This window comes from Salarias fasciatus, chromosome 4, assembly GCF_902148845.1.
Source record: "Salarias fasciatus chromosome 4, fSalaFa1.1, whole genome shotgun sequence".
Lineage (NCBI taxonomy): Eukaryota > Metazoa > Chordata > Actinopteri > Blenniiformes > Blenniidae > Salarias > Salarias fasciatus.
The window spans coordinates 22,552,021-22,575,694 of NC_043748.1; the positions used below are offsets into that span (position 1 = coordinate 22,552,021).

General features: G+C 49.1%; 1 protein-coding gene across 2 annotated transcripts; it reads left to right on the plus strand.

Moving 5' to 3' along the window:
* Positions 1–9,757: 9,757 nt before the first annotated feature.
* Positions 9,758–23,503, plus strand: tbc1d10b (TBC1 domain family, member 10b). 2 transcript variants are annotated; one of them, XM_030090031.1, is made up of 11 exons: positions 9,758–9,935; positions 10,085–10,196; positions 12,374–13,357; positions 15,610–15,709; positions 15,806–15,913; positions 17,014–17,120; positions 17,332–17,446; positions 19,031–19,096; positions 19,185–19,374; positions 19,541–19,695; positions 19,812–23,503. In XM_030090031.1, the coding sequence occupies exons 3-11, from the start codon at positions 12,393–12,395 to the stop codon at positions 20,676–20,678; spliced, it is 2,673 nt and encodes an 890-aa protein (XP_029945891.1). In that variant the 5' UTR covers positions 9,758–9,935; positions 10,085–10,196; positions 12,374–12,392; the 3' UTR covers positions 20,679–23,503. The 2 variants fall into 2 exon arrangements, with proteins under 2 accessions (XP_029945891.1, XP_029945890.1); XM_030090030.1 differs by having other exon boundaries at positions 9,758–10,196.
* Positions 23,504–23,674: the final 171 nt, after the last annotated feature.

Below are 23,674 nucleotides of genomic sequence, written 5' to 3' on the forward strand. Positions count from 1 at the left end.
ATATTCAACATGTGTTTTATGTTGTGAATGACTCAGAGCATCACAATGAAAGCCAGTAAAGACATGACTCACAATAGTGTTTTGTTTTATTGTGATTTTTGCCTCCAGCAGCCGTTGAGGAGAGCACTGAGAAGATAAACGAAAGTTACGAATGTAACTACGGTTCTATGAATCCCGGATGACCACCAGAGGCGGTGCTTAAAGCACTGGAATGTTTCCTTCGCGCATGCGTAGTTCGGGTATGTATACCAACAACCTCACTCGTGAGACCTGGGTGACCCAGGAACTGTATAGGTTCAGGTCTCCGCCCAGGATCGGCTCCTACGGAATCTTCTTGCGTAACCACGAGGATTCAAAATGACAGAGCGCGCTGGCGGTCATCCGGGATTCAAGGAACCGGAGTTACATTCGTGACTCGTTCTAGATCATCCCTACTGACCGCCAGAGGCGGTGCTTAAAGCACTGGAATGACGAATGCCAACTCAGTCACGAGGAATCCCAGAGACCAACCTCACTGAGAAGCCTCTGCAGGGACCAGGACCACCCTCAGAGGATGCGGAGGTACAATGGCCAACCTGTACAACCTGGAAAAGGTGCCAGGCGTCGTCCAGATGGTGACAGCACATAGCTCGTCCAAGGGCACCCCCTTCAGGGCGACCCAAGATGTGGACACCGCCCTGGTGGAGCAGCAATGCACACCCTCACATAGAGTGAGTCACATAGGTTGGAGGTTTGCAGCTCCGACAGCACCCTCGGAAGGAATTGGCATTCACAGCGTGATGCCTGCCCCATCCGGATGCCACCAGGGACATGCCAGGAAAATAGCCAGAGCGAGCAGCTCCCCCACATGCTCCGCAGTGGTAATGGCCAGCAGGAACGTCATCCTGCGCAACACCCACTGCAGCCCCGCCACTGCCAGAGGCTCACAGGGAGGCTGACACAAGCTCTCCAGCACCAGATGCAGATCCCAGGCGGGCGCCCGTGAGTCTCTAGGGGGGCGAGCTTCAAAGCCTCCCTGAGGGAACCGACACCGGAGTGTGGCCCCCAATCGTGCCGTCTGCAACCCATGTATGGCGGGCAGATATCGCTGCCACATACACCCTCAGGGTGAACGGGGACCGGGCTTTGTTCAAAAAGACTGTAGAAGTCCAGGACCACAGGGACCGGTCAGAGCACCGGGTCCTCCCCACGGCCACTGCACCACTGTGCAACCAACCTCCACCTACTACCATACAGCCGCCTGGTAGATGGTGCCCTAGCATTCAAGGTGGTCCACCTGACAGGCTCCAAACAGCTGCTCAGCAGTGAGTCAGGCCAGGACAAGACAGAGATAGCGAGGGCGGGGGTGCCCCACCGGCCTCCGTGCTGAAACAGCAGATCCCTCCTGCTGAGAAAGCGCCATGCCCCGCTGTGGAATAACCTGTGGAGCAGAGGAAACCAAGCTCACGCCGCGGACAGTGGGTCGCTTCCGTAAGCCACCCCAAATGCACAGCTCCCCTACAGAGGCACTACATCCGTGGTGGTTTAGTCCTACAGGAGAGGGTGCTCACCAGCGCCATGAGGCCCCTGCAGGTACACAATCTGCAGGCTGGCCAAACAGGTAGCTGACCACAACAGCAGGGTCTGTACAAAGCCTGGAGAAGGGTCGTCACCAGCTACAGGCTCCGGGCCGACACCAAGAGTGTGGTTGGACAAGACGGGCCAGAGTGAGAAGCTGAGGGAAGGGGGCGTATGCCACCTGCACAGCCAATGCAACATCACAATGCCAGCAAAGTAGCGGAGCCACATCTGGGGGAGAGCGGCCGCATGGCGACCCCAACTCCCTTCCGTCCTACAAGACACCACCTGCTTGAAGCCAACATTCACCGCATGGGAGCCATCACCACGGGGTCCAATTGCAGGGGAAACAGCACATGCTTCCTACAACCCACGGCTAACCAACACTAGCCATGCCGCCATCAGCAAGGATCATGAGGAGCGCACGAATAGTACACTGTCCAGGAGGGGGAATGGCTGCCCAGCATCTCCCGCCTCCATCAGCCCCCATAGCAGTACCACCCACCAGAGCGGGGGGTGCAGCGCAAATCACCGGGCTGGCAGCTCAGAGAGCCACCCCCAGGCGGGGTGCACAGCGGCCTCCAGTTCTATCCGCCTCCCTCACAGTACCGCCTGCTGGAACGGTGGGTGCACACAACAGGGCGACACAACAGCAATACGATAAGCCGGGGGAGGGTGGTGTACGCCGCCCGCATGGTGGACGCCGTACAACCAAGCCCATGAAAGCCAACCTGGGGTATGCTGGAAAGAGGGGACAGCCACCCAGCAGCACCCTCGTTGCTGTGCAGTCGGAGTAGTACCAGGCCAGAAGAAACAGCAGCATAGAGAAGCCGAGGGAGGAGGCTCGTGTCACCTGCACAAACAAACCTCAATCACCGGCCAGTAAGCCGGCCGAGGCACATCCAGGAGAGGGACGGCTGCCCTCGGCAGCCCCCTCTTCCATCAGCCGCCACCGGTCCCACCGCCAGGGGCGGGGAGGGGGTACACACAGCAGCCAGAAAGTAAGAGGACAAAAGCGATGCAGTAAACTGAAGGAAGGGGCACACCCCACCTGCACAGCAACGCCAACCACCGGCCAGGGTCTCAGCAAAGGCCCCGTCCAGGAGAGGGAACGGCTGCCCAGCTGCATCCTCCTTCAACAGCCTCTATAGTGGCACCACCCGACAGAAGTGAGGAGTGCACCGCGCACCAGCAAAATCAACTGAACAGTGACGCGGTAAGCTGCGGAAAGGTGGCGCAAGCCGCCTGCTCAGCAAACGCAGAACACTAGGCCGTCCAGGAAGGGAAGCCCGACGGCCCCCTCCCCCCTTTGCCATAGCGCTACCCAACAACCAGGGTGGGTGAACAGTTAAAAGACACCTTCAATTTTCCAACAGTACACTTCTTTAAGTATCTGCAGGTCAGACATTTTATCTGCTCCCAACAAGGTGGATGCGTAACACCTCAACAACCTCCTGTATCTGACAATATCCTAAAAGACATCCGACACCCGAAGGGCATGGTGTCTCTGATGTACAGCAGGATACTAGATCTGTTAGCCAATAAAACCCTGAAATGCAGAGCAAAATGGGAACAGGACCTTTGTTTCAGCTTTACAAATCCTGAATGGGAAACACTCTGCAGTACAGCTCAAAACTTTACCTTTAATAGTCGTTACAGGCTTCTTCAGCTCAATCTCATTCATAGAGTGTATCTTACACCTGAGAGACTACATAAAATGGATAGTAGAATTTCTGAGCTTTGTCCTCGGTGTAAAGTTGCAGTAGGGAGTCTAATTCAAATGTTTTGGGACTGTGTAAAGCTGAAACAATTCTGGGACCGCGTTCTTAATACACTTAAAGATATCACAGGGATAGAGATCCCTCACTCGCCAAGGCTGATTTTGCTCGGGGATCTATCTGTTCTAGATGGGATGAGGAAAAAACGTTTTCTTAAGCTATCCCTAATTGCTGGAAATAAATGCATTGCAATATTATGGAAAAGTGAAAACCCACCCTCAATGTGGCTGAAGGAAATTGCATCATACATGGCCTCTGAAAAAATTCTATTCAATATCAAGAAAAAAAACTCATCTTTTTAAAAAATGTTGGGGTGACTTTAAAGGGTATCTTCATAACCTCTCACAGGGAACTGGCTGAACACTGCTGCTGGTGTGGCGGTGGGTGCCGGATGTGGCAAGCCAATAGGCCTGGGTTTGCTCCTCTACAGCCAACTGTTGATCCTTGCTAGGCTTTGAGGCTCTCTCGGGCCACTCACGGTCCGGTGTTACTATTACTATTATTACTGTTATCACTTATCTCATTTATCCATTTCCGTATTATTATGGCTTACCTACGCATATATGAAAATAGGTGTGTAGACACACAAGATTATACTTATGGAAATATACTGATTCGCTTCTTCTTTTTTTCCCCCTCTTTTTCCCTTTTTTTCTCTCTAATTTATTTTCTGTTTTATTTGTGTTTTATCTTAATTTGTTTTGTTAAAGGTGCATTAAGGAGTTTGCACTTTTTATGCGAAACAGCGCCCCCTGCAGGCTTTGGGCGTAATGCAGCTTAGTGAAACACTCGTGCCTGTGGCTCGGTGCACGGAAGAGAGGAACTCCTTCCTCGCTCGTTTAGTAGCGCTCAAGTAAAATTTAAGTTTCTTCTACCTGGTGGAGTCTGTGTGGAGCTGTGGCAGTGCTAGAAGCCAGTCTGTTCTTACTTTCTGGAAGATCCTGCTCAGTTGTTGCTCACTAAGCATCTGGCGGAGTAATGGCGGACAAAATGAAACCTAACCAGCCGGAGCGCACATTACGTCATTCCTTTCAAATTCTCCACAAAAAAATGCTGGTGCCAGACCGGCACTGCAACTTTCAAGTGACAATTTAGCGCTGTTACAGGTACTTGTAATGAATATGTCAGGGCACATTGGACACATCATTAAAAATGTGTAACATATTTATGGTGGAAAATAAGTATTTTTAATGTTGTAAAACTCCTTAATGCACCTTTAAGGTTAGAGTTAGCTTAGAGGGTTGGGTTGGATTTTTTTGATTTGTATTTGCAGAAACACTAATAAATAAATTGTTAAAAAAAAAAAAAAAAAAAAAAAAAAAAACAGGGCGGGCGCGAGCAACAGGCCATAACAACGGTGGTGCGATAAGCTGAGGGACGCTATAGCTGGCCCTACATCGGCATATGCTCCAGGCTGACCTCAGCCGTGCCATACATGGCTGCCAGAGTCCAACCCACCAACCCTCTTGGGGGGTGGGGGGGTGGCTGAGAGGCAGGCAACCACCCTTAAGGGGAGGCCCCCTGGCCACCCCCAGCAGCAGAAGAGACCTGCGCCAGCCCAGTAGTCCGCCGCGCATAGGGCATGTAGCCACAGTCCATGCACAGGTTATCACCTCCCTGAGTTGAACAGGACCAAGGAACTGGGACAGCGGTCGTGGCCCCTGTAGGGGGGCTCCACAGGTAACACCATGGTGAGAGCCGCCACATCCTGTCTGTGGAGGTTGAGAGAAGGGGCGTACGCCACCTGCACAACCAAACCAGATACCATCCACGCGCTGCAGAGAGAGTGGCCACCAGGCGGCTCTCTCGCTCTCCCGCGTGCACGCAGCAGGCCAGAGTAATGGCACCACAGAAGCCGAGTGAAGGAGGCATATGCTGCCTGCACAGTAACCGCAGCTGAGCCCGTGGGAGGAACGGACGCCCGGGGTAGGAGATGCTAGCGCAGTAAGCCGGGGGAAGGGGGCATACGCCACCTGCACGGCAAACGCAGAGTGTAAGCTAGCAGCCGGGCAGCACCACAATGAAAGAAACAGTTGACCCGGTCCACCTGCTCCCCACTGCCCCACAGTGGCACTACCAGTCGGAGTATCAGGTGCTCGGGACGGTGGTACGGTAAGCCTAGGGAAAGGGCGTACGCGCCACCTGCACGACAAACCAAGTGGGTGCGGGGGGACACGATCGCCCCGCTGCTCCCGTGGAAGTGGTACCACACACCGAGCAACGGGTATGGGGAAAGGATCGGGCGGCAGGCCGGAAAAGTCGGCCACACAGCAACGCCCGCTAATTAGCACCAAGAACGGACGGACGGTTATGCTGCCACTCAGGCAGAACATGGAGCGGTCCGCTGCGCAATAAGCGCCGGCAACGCCAATAGCATAACACCGCATGCAGCGGAGATACTGCACCCAGCGGAGATGCCGCAACAGTGTAGGCACTGCTACAGCCTCAGAAAACAGTGATACGCACCTGGCCTGCACGCAAACACAGAGGCTGGAAGGAAGCTACGAGCGGGAGGAGGACCACGGCGGCTCCTCCGCCTGTCTGCCAGCTGCCACCTGTCGGAGCGGGGGTGCGCATGATCGACCCTGACGCAACTAACAATTGTGCACGATTAGGCTGTGCCTCCTGCCCACAACATACATCACTGATCAGCCGCTCAGCCAAGCTAGGTGCTAGCGGCCACATGCTACCACCCGCCGTGTCCGTCGCCCACCGTGGTGGCGGCGGCAGTGCTGGCCTCCCGTCCACCTGCTAGTGGCGGCGTCACCCGCCAGAGCGGCTGTACGTACAACAGACCAGAAAGACACGCAGCGGCCGGTTGCAAGAGGCGGCTGGCCTCCTACACTGCAACACACATCACAGGCTAGCTGCTTAGCCGAGCTAGCAGCTGTACGCCGCCACCCTCCGTACTCCTCGCCAACCGCAGCAGCAGCGGCAATACCTTGCACGGCGGGGAGCTCAAATGCGGCTTCACAACAGTCAGAAGCACAGTATCACACCAGCCAGACCGCTGCTTGCTTCCTGAAGCCGGGCAAGGGATGCAAGCAGCGTCCCCGAGCCCCAGTAACACCGACCACACTACAACAGCCGCGGTCGTCATGCAAACAAACCCGGGGGGAGCGAGCCGCCACCCCCATCAGTCATGAAGAGTATTATACCCCTTTCCCACTGCAACTAGCTGGTCAATCCGTGTTTTCGACCCGCTAACAATTGCCTTTTGGCTCCTTTCACACTGCCTGCAGACCTGCCTGCTGGCGAGCTGACTTGCTGCATTTTCCCGCGCTGATAGTGTCCCGCGTTGATGACATCATCAGAGCGACGGAGCAAAGCGAAAGTAAACAATGGACTACAGCTCAGTCTCTGTTACCTTTAGACGAATCTCCTCTTCCCCACGGATCCAGAGGAGCTCTCTGGTCTTGCTATCTTGCCAATACTGGGTCATCTTGACGAAGGATATCTCACGCTGTGTCTAAAAACAACAACTAGTGCGCTAACATAGCCACGCTACGTCGACGTCATCACGTAAATTACTGCGTCGACTCGTGTCTGCCTTTCACACTCCCTTTCGCCCCTCCCACTAAAAGCCGATAGTAGCCGACCTGCTAAAAACCTGCGTCGATTGCAGGGTTGAAAGACCCGGGTTGAAATGCCGATTAAACCCTTTCACACTGCCATGAGGAGCCGATTATTAGCGGGTTTCAACGGGTTTTTTTAGCCCGTGTGAAAGGGGCTTTAGATTCAGCAACCTCACCTTGTGCCTGGAGGTTATGAATGAATCTCTCACCGCAGGCAATGCTGCCTCAGCGTTGCCAATTAGGTGAATGGGACCGCAACACGTCACAGCCTTTGGAGGGCGTCGGCAGCTCCGACCTACACGGTCACAAGGCTCGCAGCGATGATGCGTCATGATGCCGCACAGGGACATCCCTTCATCCACAATGTGTGCAAACTGTACGCGAGAAGCAAAAAGGAGCCGATCCTGGGTGGAGACCTGAACCTATACAGTTCCTGGGTCACCCAGGGGTCACGAGTGACGTTGTTGATATACATACTCAAACTACGCATGTGCGAAGGGGACATTCCAGTGCTTTAAAGGGGCTGTATAATGCAAAATTCACTTTTTGTATGTTTTAACCTTGTTATACAGCTATGTACTCACCAAAAACACCCCCAAAGCGTTTTTTTCCTTCGTGCCTGCACGTTTGAGCTTTCCTCCTTGTTGTGCTGCTCAGAGAGGCAGCCCCTCCCGCACCCGTGAAAACGCTCTATTTCCCACATTGACATCACACGGTGAAGATGGCTCCCCTGAGCCCCCCTCCTGCAGGCCCTCGGCAATCAGCATTGCTGCTTTTTGTAACTCGGATTACGGAGATAAACTTTAACCATCGTCTGAAAGCAACAATCAAGCAAGAGAAAGAGTCTGAAGAGTCTGCTCTTGGTGAGTTTCTAACAGGAAAAGACGTTTTCGTGTGTCTTTGCATATAGAGAAGCTAGAGCTAAAGAGCTAAAGCTAGTTAGCGTATTTATTTTGAAGCGCTGATTGGTTGGAAGTAGCTGTCAGTCAAAGTCCACAGGGGGAGAGGCGGGATTTTCAGTGAAACAGAGCGTTTTCTCTTCCGGGTTTTAGAATTAGCCCCAGAAAATCTTTAATTTCACACAAAATGACTTTAACTTAGCGCTAAAAATAAACTATTATCATGTTAATGCCATTTCTCGGGTTTGGACTGGCTAAAAAAGCATGATACAGCCCCTTTAAGCACTGCCACTGGCAGTCAGTAGGGATGAAATAGAACTCTTTATCCAACAGATGTTAAAAGGGGAAAGATGTGTAAATCTACATTTTTCTACACTTTGTATTAGCTGGTATGTAGAGTGGAAGTGATGGATTACAAAGGCTAATATTACTGTTAAATAAATGGTATTTTGAAAAGGTTTTCCTTTGTAGAGTATTTTTTCCTCAAGGATGCATTTTTGCTCACACTTGAACACAGATAACATTAACAGAGGTACTTAAAAAAAAAACTCACATTTCTCAGTATTTTCCCAATTTACCTGATCTACCAACCTTTTAATCTTGATTTTGAGAGATTCTTTCAACAGAGAAAAAGTTTCATTTTTAGGCACTGAAATGAATCAACTTCTTTCTATATTGTCCATTTACTGTTATATAGTGTGTACATATCTCCTGTCATTCATTATTTTCATACTTTTTTGTATTCCAAAGATGAATATCTAGTCCACTAATGCACCTTTAAATGTAACTTAAAGTAGTTAAATACTTTTTTGTTTACTTTCTAGGAATTTGTCCTTGACGTTTTAAACAACAGTGCTCTACTTTGTAGCTGAGTCCAGTTTAAGGACTGTAACAGTTGCGTTACACATTTTCAGAGACTCCTGATCATTTCTGTCACTTTGTTTATTCTCTTATTAATTAACGGACTTACAGGAATGAAAGATACAGAAATAAGATGCTTAACTGACAGTTTACATGGTTTTTCTTTACTTGATCTCTTCAAGCTTGACTCTCACGGTGATTTTTACTTAATGTGACTGCGCCATCTAGTGGTGCATCTCACTCCTGGAACACAGAGACAGTCATGAATATATTAATAAGAATGTTATTGTCTTGCATTGTGTACACATTGTTTAGAAAGTCTTTTTTCAAAATAAATATAAATAAATATTTTGATAGATACACGAATACACCTCACACTGTTTTGATGGTGCCAAAGGACACAAGAAATGTATCAATTCCCCAAACAAAAAGAGTAACATATACAAATATTTGTCATAAAATTGGGAACAAATGTAAGTACAAGTAATCAAGTACATGTGTGCTTATATAGAAAATATTTCAGATCTTTATTCATTTTAAAATAATTCTTCTTGTCAGAGATATCATAATTGATAGGTGATATTTATCAGTCCCATGATCACTTTTCCTGTTTAACTTCATTTTCAGTTTTCCTGTTTGACTTCGTTTTCACAGTCTGCAGAGAGAGATCTTGACACGCAAAAAGCTGTTTGCATTTATCTTGCAGGAAATGGCCATGAGAGGCATGATAATGCAAATTTCTCCCAAAAATTACATAAAAAAGGGGGTAAAATTCACAGACATGTGCGTTAAAGTTCTGGAAAAAAGTGTTATCAAAGTAAATAGGTAAATATCAGGTAAAATGCATTTGATTATGGGGAAATATTAACTCCTTTATTCGGTGTTTTTAATTACTGTATTCTTTTCGACACTGATCGTGTTCGAATAATCCAAGAGTCCAATATATAAACGTGTATATTCAAACTGAGTAATGATAACTGATGGCTGTAGTTTGTCAAAGTAAGGGATTATTTTTCTTCTTTTTTCTGCTATAAAGGGAGTTTCCTGTACGTGAGCGTGCTTGACGACATGGACGTGAGCGCGCACGTAGCTGTCAGTAGGAAATGCGGGCTGTGCGGACTGTGCGTGCTGGATGCTCCCAAGCCGCCGTGCATGGATAAACCGCCACAGTTCGAGCTTTAGTTTGAGAATGAAAGGTTTCCTGGGTTTGGTGAGGACGCCTGGAGCAGCTCCGCGCGTCTGCCTGAGATAACAGAAGCGTTTAGGTTAGCTGGAAGCGCTAATGCTAATGAGGCTAACGCCAGCTAGCTGCTAACAGCCTGCTAGCTCACTGTTTCCAGGACGTCTGCTCCTCCGGTTTCTCCTTCCAGTCCCGCTTGGCCGCTCATTCCCCCGCGTTTGACTTTTTTTTTAGATTCCCTCTCAAACGGAGGAGGTAACGGAGCCGGAGCTGTGGCGGGGGGACGCACCGACACGAACCCCCTGGCTCTCCAGGCGGACGGATATCAGTGACACGCCGGTCGTGGGTGAGTCAAGGAGCGGAGTTGGAGTTGTAGTTGACCGGGGCAGCGGGGGTGGACAAGGCCGTGGACAGGACCCGTCCAGGGCCTGACAGACTGGAGAGGGGAGGGAGGGAAGGGGGGCGGGTGGTGGCTATTAGCTGTTAGTAACCCGCTGCTCCCTGTGAGCTGAATCGGGAAGTTGAGCCGAGGCCTCTGGGGAGGATACGGTGTTATTAGCCGTTAGCATGCAGCCGAGCGCACACAGACACGGCGAGCTGCTACATCAGCGAAACCCGGGACCTCTGTGCCTGTCTTTGTTGGTAAATACCGATGAACCGATACGGGGGGGCGGCTGTCACCGCCACACTGTCCACAACAATCACAGCTCTTCAACTAGTCGGCAGGTCACATAAAATCACTATTGAACCAGCTCGCTCCCATTTGTTTGATTTGGTATCAGAAGTTCCTGAATTACTCTCCTGTACTTCTGTCATCAGCTGCAGAAGAGGAAATAATACAGCCAGAGGCGTCGTTTGTTGTCAGTGGATCTGTGTGTTCAGACTCACAATCCTCAATATAAACAAAGAAATTCAGTCACGGTTATGTTGTTTTAATGATCGTGAATGGGGATGTTCAGACTCAGTCAAGTTTCCATTTTAAGCATGTTTGTTGCTGAGAGCAACATCTATCTCTTTAATCTAAAAAAAAGACAGTATCACTTATGGGTCTTCATTGCAATCATATTCAGCAGTAGACGTCTAAATGTTGTGAGACACAGTTCCACAGACGTAATAGGAGGTAATGTCACTTCGCTTTCACTCCCCAGTTGAGTAACTTCAGCCGTCTCAGAATAGGTTAAGCGGTCACATCCAGCATCTTACACACCCTCACAATTAAATGATGACACTTCCTGGTGCTCACGCCCTTCTGATAGTGCATCAGTGGGTTGGTGTCTTCCCCGGTACCATTTTGCTCCATCTACCGTGAGATTGGACAACTCCCTCTTTTTACCTGAGCACAGTCGCCCTGTTTGTGATAAATACCCACACAGTGCTGCAGATTTAGCTCCTTTTTCAGCAGCTGTGAGAAGAAATTGACAGAAGATATTCACCGTATCTTCTGTTTTGCCTGTTGTCAGACAGAAATTCACTGAATCTGTAACAATTACAGATTTATCGAGCTTTCAGATTAAATGATCATGTGAACGATATGATGTGATATACTGTTATCTGACCGTGACAAACCCTGTACACACTGCAAGATTTCTCTCCTGTAGTCCAGTGTTTTTGTGCATGTACACAGTTAATGTGGTGTTTTTATCATTATATTATGTCTGAGCATCTATTTGACGAAGACAGAAGTTACGTAGTCACAGTATGAGCCAGTAAAGATGGCAGACATGATGTGTAGCGGCTAGAAAGTAAATGGAGGAATAAATCTGGAGGGAAAAGAAGAATTTCTTGTCAAATGAGGTGAAAACCCTCATACAGCTCATAAAAAAACTGCAGGCCTCTTCATGAGCAACACCAAGTTCGAGTGTTTCTTCACTAAAGGAACCCAGTCGTGGACTGATCCATGTAAACCAGGGTTTCTCCATTTTTAGATTTGTAAAGTGCATTTAAACGGGTCACATCAGATTGTTGCCATCATCTGATAATACCTGTCATGTGAACGGGCTCGGCGCTTTACAAACGACTGTGTTCAGGTGTTTCGCATGGTTAAAAACTTCCTCCCGAAGTTGGAAGTTGTTTTGGTCGTTTGCATTTTTACCTGTTGGCTGAAGTTGCCCCTGTTCAGGTCAGCGTGTGTTCACATGCAACAGCATCCTGTCCTCGACATACTCCACAGATTATACATATACTGAGTGTTGTTATTTTAGATTGTTTAGCCTCTTAAGATGCAGCGAAGCAAATAAACGGTTCATTTATTTCCACGTTACGTTGCAAATATTTGCAAGATTTTCAGCTTTTTGCAGTGTTTTTACTCCAACAATGGTCATAATATGTCATTATCTGCAGAATCAGATTCAAGAAGGAATCTTAATCACCTTATATTTAGCATTTAAAAAAAATGTCATCAAGTTTTAAAGTGATTGTTTCCTGTCATTTGGGCTTAAAGAGCTGCAGATTTTGTTCATTGCTGTAGTGAAGTGGCTCTTTGGTGAAATGAAAGTCACTTTTCTTGTCTTTGTGTGTGTGAAGGAGAGATCTGAGTGGAACCATGGCTGAGCTCTCCACTTTGTCCCCATCACCACCTGCACTGGGCGACCCCCATGCTGCGCCGTCTGTCCCTGCGTCCAGCAGCCCGGCTCCAGAGACAGCCAGGGAGGTGCCCGCTCCAAAGTCTTCCCTGTACAACGACAAAGCTCTGGCGGGCTTGGCCTCCTCTCTACAGCCACCTCAGAGCCCCCCCAGCCCCCCCGCTAAGCCCCCCGCCCCGCCGACGGTACATGGAGCTGCTCCACTGCAGGAGGAGTCAGCAGGGAAAGACACGGAGACTGCAGCTCTGGTCGTTCAGGAGACGATATGTGACACGGCTGCAGCAGAGCTCCACCACACTGAGGCCCCCAGCACTGAGGCCCCCAGCACTGAGGCCCCCAACACTGAGGCCCCTGCACTGGCTAGTGAGCCTTCAGCTCCCAGCGAAACCCCTCAAGCATCCTCCTCTCCTGATGAAAATCCCACTCCAAACCTGTACCCCAGTGTGCATGTCGCCCACAACCCAAACCCCGTCCCGGACGAAGCTCCAGTGACGGTGGTCCCGACCGAAACGGCTCCGTCAGCTCCAGCCACAGCTGAGGAGAAGGTGGAGGAGGAGGAGAAACCTCAGCCGCCCCAACAAGCACAACACCCTCAGAGCGAACCTCCTCCAGTGTCCCCGAAGCCTCAGCTGGACGCCAGGAAGGGGGACCCGCCCACCACGCCCCCCCGGGCGGAGCACCCCAGCCCCACCGTGCCGCTGATCCACGAGCCCGCCTGCCCGCTGCCCAACCCCAACCCCCGGCCGGCCCCCGACACCCTCAGCTACCTGGAGTCGGCCAGCCTGATGTCGGGGACGCTGGAGTCTCTGTCCGGACTGGGAGAGGACGGCAGCTCAGTGGGCTCAGACTCCGAGATCAACGGCCTCACCGTCCGGCGCACCGACAAATACGGCTTCCTGGGAGGGAATCAGTACAGCGACGGCGGGTAAGAGCGAGACTTCAGCTCGCCGTCTCTCACGCCTCCCCGATCCGGTTCAAAAAGAATTCAACATGGCGTTCTGTGACGTTGGCGTCGGTCAGATTCAAGTCAGCAACAGCAGAAAGATCGACGTTAGCAACAACATCAGTATTAACAGCATCATTCACATCAGCAGTAACTAACAGTATCAACATTAACAGCATTGCTAACTGCAGCAGATTAACAACATCAGCAAAATCCACTTTGAAGTAAATACCAACAGTTTCATTCAGTTATTAATTTATGTGCACTCTAAGGTAAGAAATAAAGCAGGAATAATAAAAGAAGCCAAAATGATGTTAAATTTAGTTTTTTAATGATACTGTGAAACCTTTGAGTGCGTGTTTGGGAGTGAGAGCAGAGCGTTTCTCTCTTTGAAGGTGAAGGTTTTCGAACAGACCGTCGTCTCAACGAGGCTCCATTAGATCAAGATCAGAGATTAATCTAAATGCTTCTGATTATCTTCCTTTTAACTGGCCGTTTGACTTCATCCCACCCAGAGAGCTCTTCCCCCGTCCTCCACGCTCCCTGCCTTCCTCTTCTTCTCTGCGGCTCTAAACATATCTGTCGTCCTCCATCTCCCCTTGGTCTGACTCAGATAATGCTGAGGGCGCTCCGTGACTCAATATGTACTGACTTTGTGTCTCTGCGCTATCGCCGCTCACTCCCATCTGCTCCATTCCTCCCTCTTTTCCGTCACTTTTCTGACCGGCTAATTGCTGCTCCACTCCTGAGTAATTACATTTTTATTGATGAGCGGAGTATTGAGCAGTGGCGCTGTGTTGTGGTCGGCGTGATGGATGGAGGAGTTACTGTGGTTCCAGCGGTTAATACATGAGAAAAGGAGGAAGTCCTTCTCTCTCACGCTGACCTGAAGTCACAACGTTATTAACGGAAGATGTTCTAATCTGTTACACAACAAACTCCCTAAATAAAGGCAGCGTATCTGTATAATGTCAGTCAAGGTGGTTCACAGCTCATTGATAAAACACCAAGTAATCGCCTGTTCAGACACAGAAGTAAACAATGGAAGAAATCATAGAATGTTAAAAAACAATACAGTGTATAAACACGACGGTATGGAATATTATCAGCTGTAAAGCCTAATGAACTTTTTTATGAACTAGTTAATTTCATGCAGCCGAAGCAAATTTCTGTGAAATAAAGAAATCGGTCTGTGAAACTGCAGCACAAAAAGCACACATACGAGAGAAGTCAGTGTTAGCTATAAATTTAAAATGTGGATTATGTCAACAGATAACGTCGGCAGGTGACAGGAGATCATATTCAGTCGATGATTCTCTGTCAGGAACGGAATTAAACACATGAAACTACGAGAAGCGAAATCAGCTCATGCTTTAGTAAAAAGTGCTCTAAAAATAGAGCAGCTATGAATAGTAGAAAGAACAAGTCTGAGTCAAACCCGGAGACAAAATCAAGAATGAGACAGATAAATACACACACAAAATGCTTTAGAGAATATTAATGGTAAATCATTATGAAACTCTTCGGTACAGTCTCGCTTTTCTTCACGTTAAAGACGTCATAAATTTCATGTTTGTGTTTTATTTTCTTGTGTATTTTGTTGTATTTACAGATCTTCTTTCTGTCCATTCTTTGTCTGTCTTTTTCTGATCTTCTTGTCTTTTTCTGTCTCTTTGCATCTTTCTTCTCGTCTTTCTCTTTGTTTTTGTTTGATTTCTCTCGTTTCGTTGTAAAGGACTCTGAATTGCTCTGTATCTGACAGTGCTGTAGAAATATCTTTTGTCTTCTCTCTTTGTCTTTATTTTTGTCTTTTTTTAATCTGTCTTTCCATGTTTTTCTGACCCTTTCATTCTCTGTGTCTTTCTAAGTCTTTACATCTGAGTTTTTCTTTTTTCTTCGTCTTTCTTCTTTCTTTTCTGTTCTTTCTTCCAGTCTTCAGTTCTGTCCTCACTTTCTCTCCTCTGTCTGTATCATGACATTTTTATTTCACTGTTTGTTTCCCCCATCAGTATGTTCAATGTGTTTCACTGTATGGTAACATCCTGTCTGACTGATTTGTTTATTTTAAACATGCATAAAAAGAAGAAGAAAAGACTTCCTGATGAATCAAACAAATACCAAAATTACATAAATCCAAGTTGTACGTGCTGCTTAATGTGCTGTCATGGTAAATGACTGCCGTCTTGACGTTGTTTCTGTGACTTATTGATCGTTTCCGTTGTTGATTGTCGCAGCGATAAGGAGGTGCGAGTGGAAGTAGCCAGACAGAGGGAGATGAAATGGCTCGACATGTTTGCTAACTGGGACAAATGGATCAAACATCGCTTCCAGAAGGTACGAACAGCAGGGTCGGTGTGTGTCAGTCCAGTGAGCGGAGGACAGAGCCTTCAGCCGGTCGTCCCTCTCTCTCTCTCTCTCTCTCTGTTCCAGGTGAAGTTACGCTGCAGGAAGGGAGTCCCATCGTCTCTCAGATCCAAAGCGTGGCAGCTGCTGTCGAACAGCCAGGAGCTTCTGCTGGCCAACCCGGGGAAGTTCGAGGTATCGCTGTCAGCAAGCGCTTCACACTGGTATCACCACACCCCGAAAAGCAGCCGACTCTTCTCCATGGGATTTACACGCTCTTGGTATTTACTGGAAGTTAAAACCAGGGTCCTGTCTCATCCTGTTACTCTTCAATCTCAGTTTTTGTTTTTTTTTAAGTTTGATCCATTTAATTGATGAGCTGAGCGCTTGTTCGATCCGTCTCCTCCTCCTGCGTCCTGGAGCATCATTTGATATCTTCCACGCTGCCTTAAGTCCTGCGGTGCTGGATCCTGTGAGGTCCGAACATTCGTCACTCGATCTTGTTCACCGCGACCCGATACGGCGGTGGCGGCCGTGCGCACTGACCGTCTGCTCCCACACAGAATCCAAGCAACTTTGACCTTTTTGATAATTTCATTTGTCGAATCCGTCACCAGTGCTTGGAAATAGAAGCTGTTTGCCGGCATTGTTATTTATTTATTAGCTTTTTCCAATTAGCAGCTCGAGTCAATGGGCTGCAACGAGATTCCATTGGGGGAAGGTTAAAGCCGCCGCTTGTCCTCGCTTTAATCACGACCACTGTGATCCTCAGCGCCCCCGAACCCCGACTGCCCCTCTGGTGCCACAGAGGACACATTTCACTCAGTTTGCCTGTGAATGTATCGTCATTTCATGTGACGTGTTCAGATTTGAGAGCAGCGAGGCAGGAAGCTGGTGGCTTTCTGTGCGTGACTGGCTGATTTCGGCTGTGAAGTGGCTGAGCGGGCGGTTCGAGCTCGAGGGGTGCTGCGGGGGGCGCAGGCGCAGACTCCGAGAGCCGTAAGCCTCTTATCGGGACCTGTAATCCCGGCCGTCAGGGCGCTGCCGGTGTGTGTGTCCACCCTGCAGGGTCGGGCCGGCGCTGAGCCCCGGGCTCAGCCCTTCACCCACTATTGTTCTCCTCTTATCTCAGCAGGAATTTCTCCCCTGGTTCATACGTTGATGCATTTAGTCTCCCGAATGTCATTTCAGAAAAGGCTTTGCAGTTTAATCCGCTGTAATTGGTCACTTTGTCGGGATGAAGTTTGACTCCTCCGGTGTTTTTTGAAAACGTGCGTCTGACTTTGTGACTGCAGGAGCTGGAGCGAGAGCAAGGGGAAGCCAAATGGCTCGACATTATAGAGAAGGACCTCCACAGGCAGTTCCCCTTTCATGAGATGTTTGCAGCTCGTGGTGGCCATGGGTAAAAACACACACACCCACACACACACCAGCAGTTTTATTTTTATACCAGAATAAATAAAGCTAAACGAAGCTAAAACAAAAAAACGATGTGTAAACGAGACCAAAAAAAAAGACTTTTATGAATGAGCTCCAGTGTAGTTTTGAATTAGTTTCTTCAGTTTTAAAGTTCTTGGTTGTTCATTGGACGGTTTTCTTCCCTTGTTCTCCAGACAACAGGACCTGTACCGGATCCTGAAGGCCTACACCATCTACCGGCCCGATGAGGGCTACTGCCAGGCCCAGGCGCCGGTGGCGGCCGTGCTGCTCATGCACATGCCTGCTGAGGTGAGAGGCCACGCTTTCCCCGTTCCTGTCAACACATTGAGCCAGAACTAAACATTCACACGCCCATCAGAAGATCATCAAAGCTGTTATTGCGTTAAAAAAAAAAAAACTCTGGCTAAAGAAAGATGGCAAAGTTTCTACAGAGAGAAATTTATAATGCATTATTTTCATTATTCTACTTCCTCGTCGTCATAATTTTGAATATTTTTTGGTGGTCTTCAAAGATCAAAGAATAAAAGCATTTAATGGCCGTCAGTTTCCTTAATCAAAGCCAGCAGACGTTCATACGGAGCTGGTGTTCACCCCCCACTGTGCCGGAACAACGGACCGACAGGAAGACCAGTTAACGTCACCGAGTCACGTTTTACAGGCTTTGTTTATGTTAATGAGCCCACACACTTTTCTGACTGTTTCCCTCCAGTTTCGGTCTCTTTGTGTGTGTTTATCTGTCTTCTATTCTCACACACTTTTGGAGAGTGGGCAGAGTGACAAACCACTCCGAAGCTGAAGGCGCTGCTGTATTTCGTCATGTCCTCGTCTGCTTCTGTTATCAGAGAAATCTTAACATTCAACGTGTGACACTTCTTTTAAAATCTTAGTCTCCCTTTTTGTACACTGTTGTCTAAATATTACCGTGTAAATGTGAAATTTTTCTGAAACAAAAACGCAGAAATGAGGCACTTTCCCTCAGACTCTCGTATTTCTCTGACCTCTTCCTCTCAGCTAGGAAAGCCCTCACGTGACCGAGTGTTTGTGTTTTATATCAGCTGAAAGACGGCGTTTTGAGACCACAGAGGAGCGACGTCACCTGAAAGGCAGACATAACGTTGGTGGCGCTGACGCAGTGTGTTATCAGCCGTCACCTCAGGCCCGTCATTGGTGGCGAGCTGGAGGTTTCGGAGAAACCTGCTCGCACGAGCCGTTTAATTCTGACAGTTTGACACCAGACGGGGCTCGCCTCCAAAAATAGACGCATGTATCGTTGTTTTCAGACACTGAAGGTTTGTGGCGTACATCAGATGAAGTGTGAGTCCGTCCAGTGAGAGACAGGAGGACAGGAAGGTCGCGTGGAGCCAGGTTCTGAACATTTCCACTCTGAAGAAGGATCACCGTTTTGAAATACAGCATTTCTTCCCAGTCCAGCGTTGGCTTTTGTCTTCAGGTGTCCGAAAAGAAAAACCTCACTGAAAGCTGTTTTCTCACACTTCCTAATTTGAGGGAACTTAAGTTTGAGAAATCTTTGACTTCAATGTGGCGAAAAATGAAAGGTGAGAGCATGTTCAGAGTTGAAGAAACAAACATCTGGGAATGTTTTGTGACGATTTGATGAATCGGTGTTGCATCTGCTTGAATCCAGTGTGGGTGTAAGCTGTGAAACTGTGTTTTGTGGGTGTGAAGTGAAGAAAAGCAGTCTGTAATCAGCAGCTGGGGGAAAAACTCGCGTCTCTTTGGAAGTTTCAGCTTCGTTTAAGTGTTTTCAAGAGGAGACTTTAAAGTGATTTCCATAATTTGAGAATCGGGAACACATGATGGGAGAACGGCTGTGTTTAAACGCCACTGCCTTGATCTGCTTGTGTTTCACAGCAAGCCTTCTGGTGCCTCGTCCAGATATGTGAGAAGTATCTTCCAGGTTACTACAGCGCTGGACTGGTGAGTGAACCAGCACCTCTGGCTTCTGAGTGTTTAATTGTGGGTTGATGCTTGTTTGCCGACCCGCCTGCTCCGCTCCGCTCCTCAGGAGGCCATCCAGCTGGACGGGGAGATCTTCTTCTCTCTGTTGCGGCGCACCTGTCCCATGGCGTACCGCCACCTGAAGAAGTTCAAGATTGACCCCATCCTCTACATGACGGAGTGGTTCATGTGCATCTTCTCCCGGACGTTGCCCTGGGCCTGCGTGCTGCGGGTGTGGGACATGTTCTTCTGCGAAGGTACCGATCGATCAGTCTGAATATCAGTGGAATCATTCAGAATGAAACACAAGTTTTGATTTGACGCATCAGTTCTGACTTTTTGGAAGCAGCTCTTTGGAACTCCTCATTTCCGGAGCAGGAAGCAGGCTGTGGCCGTAGTTTGACCCGGTTCATGTGGTTTCAGGGGTGAAGATCGTGTTCCGCGTGGGCCTGGTGCTCCTGAAGCAGATGCTGGGCTCGGTGGATAAGCTGCGGGAGCTCCAGGGCATGTACGAGACGATGGAGCGCCTGCGGAACATCTCGCCCGACATGATCAGAGAGGACATACTGGTACAGGAGGTGAGTGTGTGTGAGTGTGTGTGTCTGGTCCCCTGCTTCTGTTTTTGCTCACAGCCGTGACTTGTGAGTCAGAGCGTCCGGCGGCACGCGCCTCACTTCCTCTGTCTGCGCCGCAGGTCATCACGCTGCAGGTGACGGAGGCGCTGATCGAGCGGGAGTGCAGCGTCCAGGTGAGGAAGTGGCGCGAGTCCCGGGGGGAGCTGACTCACCAGCCGGGCCGCCGGCTGCACGGCACGCGGGCCGTCTACGAGCACAAGCGCCGCGCCGCCGCCATCACCTCGGGCGGCAGCTTCTCCTTCCTGGGGAGCCCCGTGCCGCCGCCGGGGCCCCTGAGGGCCTCCTCCAGCCTGCTGTCGCTGCCCGGCTTCCGGAAGTCCAAGGCCCCGTTCCACTCCCAGACCAAGAAGGGCTCCTTCTCGGGGCCGTCGGGGACGGACGGCCCGCCGCCCCACTCCCCGCCACCGGCAGCGGCGGCGGCGGTGGCGTCCAGCCCGAGCCGGGGGCCCGGCCACAAGCCGCCCATCCCGCCGGGGGCCGCCCAGCGGGCGCACGTCCAGAGCCCGCTGGTCGGGGGCGCGGCCCGGCCCGCCTCCCCGGCCCCGCCCCCCGCCACGCTGTCCCCCTCCCCCGTCATCGTCTCCGAGCACATCACCCCCACCATCCCCTCCCCCACCGCCAACAACGCCCCGCTGGCGCCCTGCCCGGACTCCAGGAGGGAGGCGGCGCCGGCGGCCGACGCCCCCAACCCCGAGGAGGAAGGGAAGAAGAAGAAGAGGAGCAAAGAAGACAAGAAGAAGGAGAAGGACGACGAGAAGAAGAAGCAGAAGGAGAAGAAGGAAAAGGAGAAGGCCGAGAAAGAGAGGATGAAGAAGGAGAAGGAGCGTCTAGAAAAGGAGAAGAAGAAAGGAGCCAAGAAAAAAGACAAAGGCGGAGGAGAGGCGGAGGACAAAAATGGAGCCGCAGCAGCGAAAGAGTCGGCCTAGTTTTCCACCCGGTCATTCCAGGATCATGAAAAGGAAAAAGAAAATAGGTCAGAGGGGCCGCAGACCCCCGAACAGAAAGTCATTGATTAAAAAAAACAAAACAAAACAAAACAAATGGGAAGCTTCCTGTGTCATACATCATGTTGAGACTCCATTCAGATCGAGTACTGTGGTGGACGAAACTGGATCACGCTTTTAAAAGCACCTCGGGGGCTTTCAGCCTCGGGCTCAGTGCTTTCCTTTCTTTTTCTTTTTCTTTTTTTTTTTTTCTCTCTGAGTTTTATTAACATGGGACAGATTTCCTTTGTCAACTGGAGCACAGGCTGTGGATCACAGTCCTCTTCTTTTAGTTTTTTAAATTCTCTTTCTTGGTTTCATTTTAATCAACTCGTTGGTGGATTTTGAAGAAAAAAACAAAAATCTGAACATCGACCGAAGGTATTGTTGAAGCGGGCGTAGACGTGGCGCCGCGGGTGGTGTAAATAAGTCGACACTCCTCGTCACCTCTCGTCCGCGGGAAGAAGAAGTCATCTCAGACACCGGCACCGAAGACGAGCCGCAGTGACGCCGTTGAGGATGTATTTATTGTCGTGTTCGCTGTTGTGAGTGAGTGTGTGCCTTAGTAGCTGTAGTGAAATGTTAGTGTTTAATGTGCGGCCTCCGACCCCTCGAGCTCCGCAGAGGAGGAGGAGGCTGAACCCTGGCGCAGAATGACGTGTGTGTGAGTGTGTGTGTGTGTGTGTGTGTGTGTGTGTAGAGATTTGTGAGAACCTGTAAATGTCTTCACATCCTCCCACTCCGCTCTATTTAGTGAGCTTTTCTGCCCTACGACTCGACTCACAGGCTGTGTAGCGATGACTGAGCCTTGCAGTCGACCCTGAGGGTAAAAAAGCCCACCATTAAACCCCCTCCCCTCCTAAAAAGAGCCGACTGGAGGCGACGACGGACGTTTCCAGGTGTAAATCTTGTCTCAGCTCACATCCAACACACACGAGTCATTCTGCTCCGATCAGTAACCTCATAACAAACCAGACGCAGTGCAGCAGGTGTGAGTTTTGGGAGCCTGTTTTTCTTTTTCTTTTAGTTTTTAGCCGTTTCAGAAAACTCGACTTCATGTTACAAGAATCCAGATGTAATCAGCCGTTGGTGTGAAGGTGTTTCAGTTGAGCAGCCGGACGAGAATGTGATCTGAAGTATCTTAAATGAAGGTTTTTAATAGTTTGCGTCTGTTTGTGTTTGCACTCGCTGATTTTCGTCGCGGAGCGCCGCCGAAGCCCTCCGCTCTGGTTTCAGTGTGGTGAAGGAGAAACGAGCCTCCGCCCGGAAGGACCTATAGGAAGCCACTTGACTGGAGGTGCCAATGTAGCATTAACCTCTGATCTCTCATGTATTTATGTACAAAGTGGTTAATTTAATCAGATATAGTATATTATGAATTCTTATTATTTTGAATCTGACTATTTTTCTATGACTGAGAGACGCCTGCTTGACTGGAAGGATGGGCGGCGGCACGCCGCGGTCGCAGAGGGATCATTTGAAGTGTTTTTGTTTTCTTCTTTCTTTGCACGTCGAGTCCTCTGCATGTCTTTTTGCTATTGTTTACTGTCATTGTTGGTTCGGTCAACTTAACGAGTCTCCGGTTTACTGAAGGGCAGTATTAAACGGGAAGAAGGAAAACGAATAAACGAAACGAAACAAAACAAAACGGGCCTCCAGCAGAACAAACTGACTGAAGGCGCTCCGTGTGGCGTCCGGTGTTTGTTATCCAGTTACATATTGCACCTTTCAGTGGTTCAGACCGATGATTTTACTTTTTTGGGAGTGGAGGAAGTTCTTTGTACTGTAAAAACCTACTAAGAGGTGACGGATGAACCTGGACTAGTTCTCTTGAATTGGTGATCTTAACGTCTGTTTTCACCCAGCGTGTCGTAACGTTCATGACTAAACGGACTGACGCCCTCGTCTATTTACACTCAGTGTTTCTGTACTGTAACATATTTATGCATACATTTGAAAAAGGCACTGAACCCCGTCAGTATGCGATGAAACGTGCCGGATAGTTTAGTGTAAAACCGTTTGATGGCAACGAAGTCTAAAAAAAAGAAAATAAGAAAAAAAAAAAAAAACTAAAACATCGAAGCTCTTTAACTGTTTTTGTAGTTAATGATTAGAGGGACTTTCGTGTAATTGTAGCCAACATGTCCTCCATAATCACCGTTTTCCCGCCTGTTTCAGGTCTTCACACGGCTGTCGTCACACACACACACACACACACACACACTCATATACACTCCCCTCCTCGTTTTGGCACAGATCAGTGTAGTGTTGAACAACCTGAACACATCTATGCAAACCTCCCTCCATCATGACTGTTGGTGTGTGAGTGTGTGAGTGTGTGTGTGTGTGTGGCAGCAGGTCACACACCCGGTGTTGACTGTGACACCTGTAAAGAGCAATACGTCCCCCGATGGCGTCTCCGTCCGTCCGAACGGAGGACGGGAGCAGACCAGCCGCTTCCAGCAGGTCCGCTCTGCATTTCAGCATCTTCCCCGAGTCGCCTGCTACCCGAGAGCGACTCTGCTGATGCTCATATTTAAAAAAAAAACCAACATGATACGAAAGTGTTTGAGCTGTGCCCCCCCCCCCCCCCCCCCCCCGTGTCTTCTGTGTCTTTTAAGTTTACACGCCTCTCTTCTCTCTCTATCTCTGGCGAAAGTGAAATTAAATCATAGCTAATTGAATTCATTCCTTCAGATCTAAAGCTGATGTATTTATAATTAATGATGATGACATTTGTGATGAGTAATAAACTATAATATATTAAATCACAGGGCTGTTTGGGTGCTTATTCCACTGGATTTCTCTTTCTTTTGTCTGCTTTTTTTTTTTGGTTATATTTATGAATTTGAATTAATGATGTTTTTTCATCCACAAAATGTAAAAAACAGGTTAAAAAAAAACGGAACTGAGTGATTTAAAGACATTGAAAATCAAGA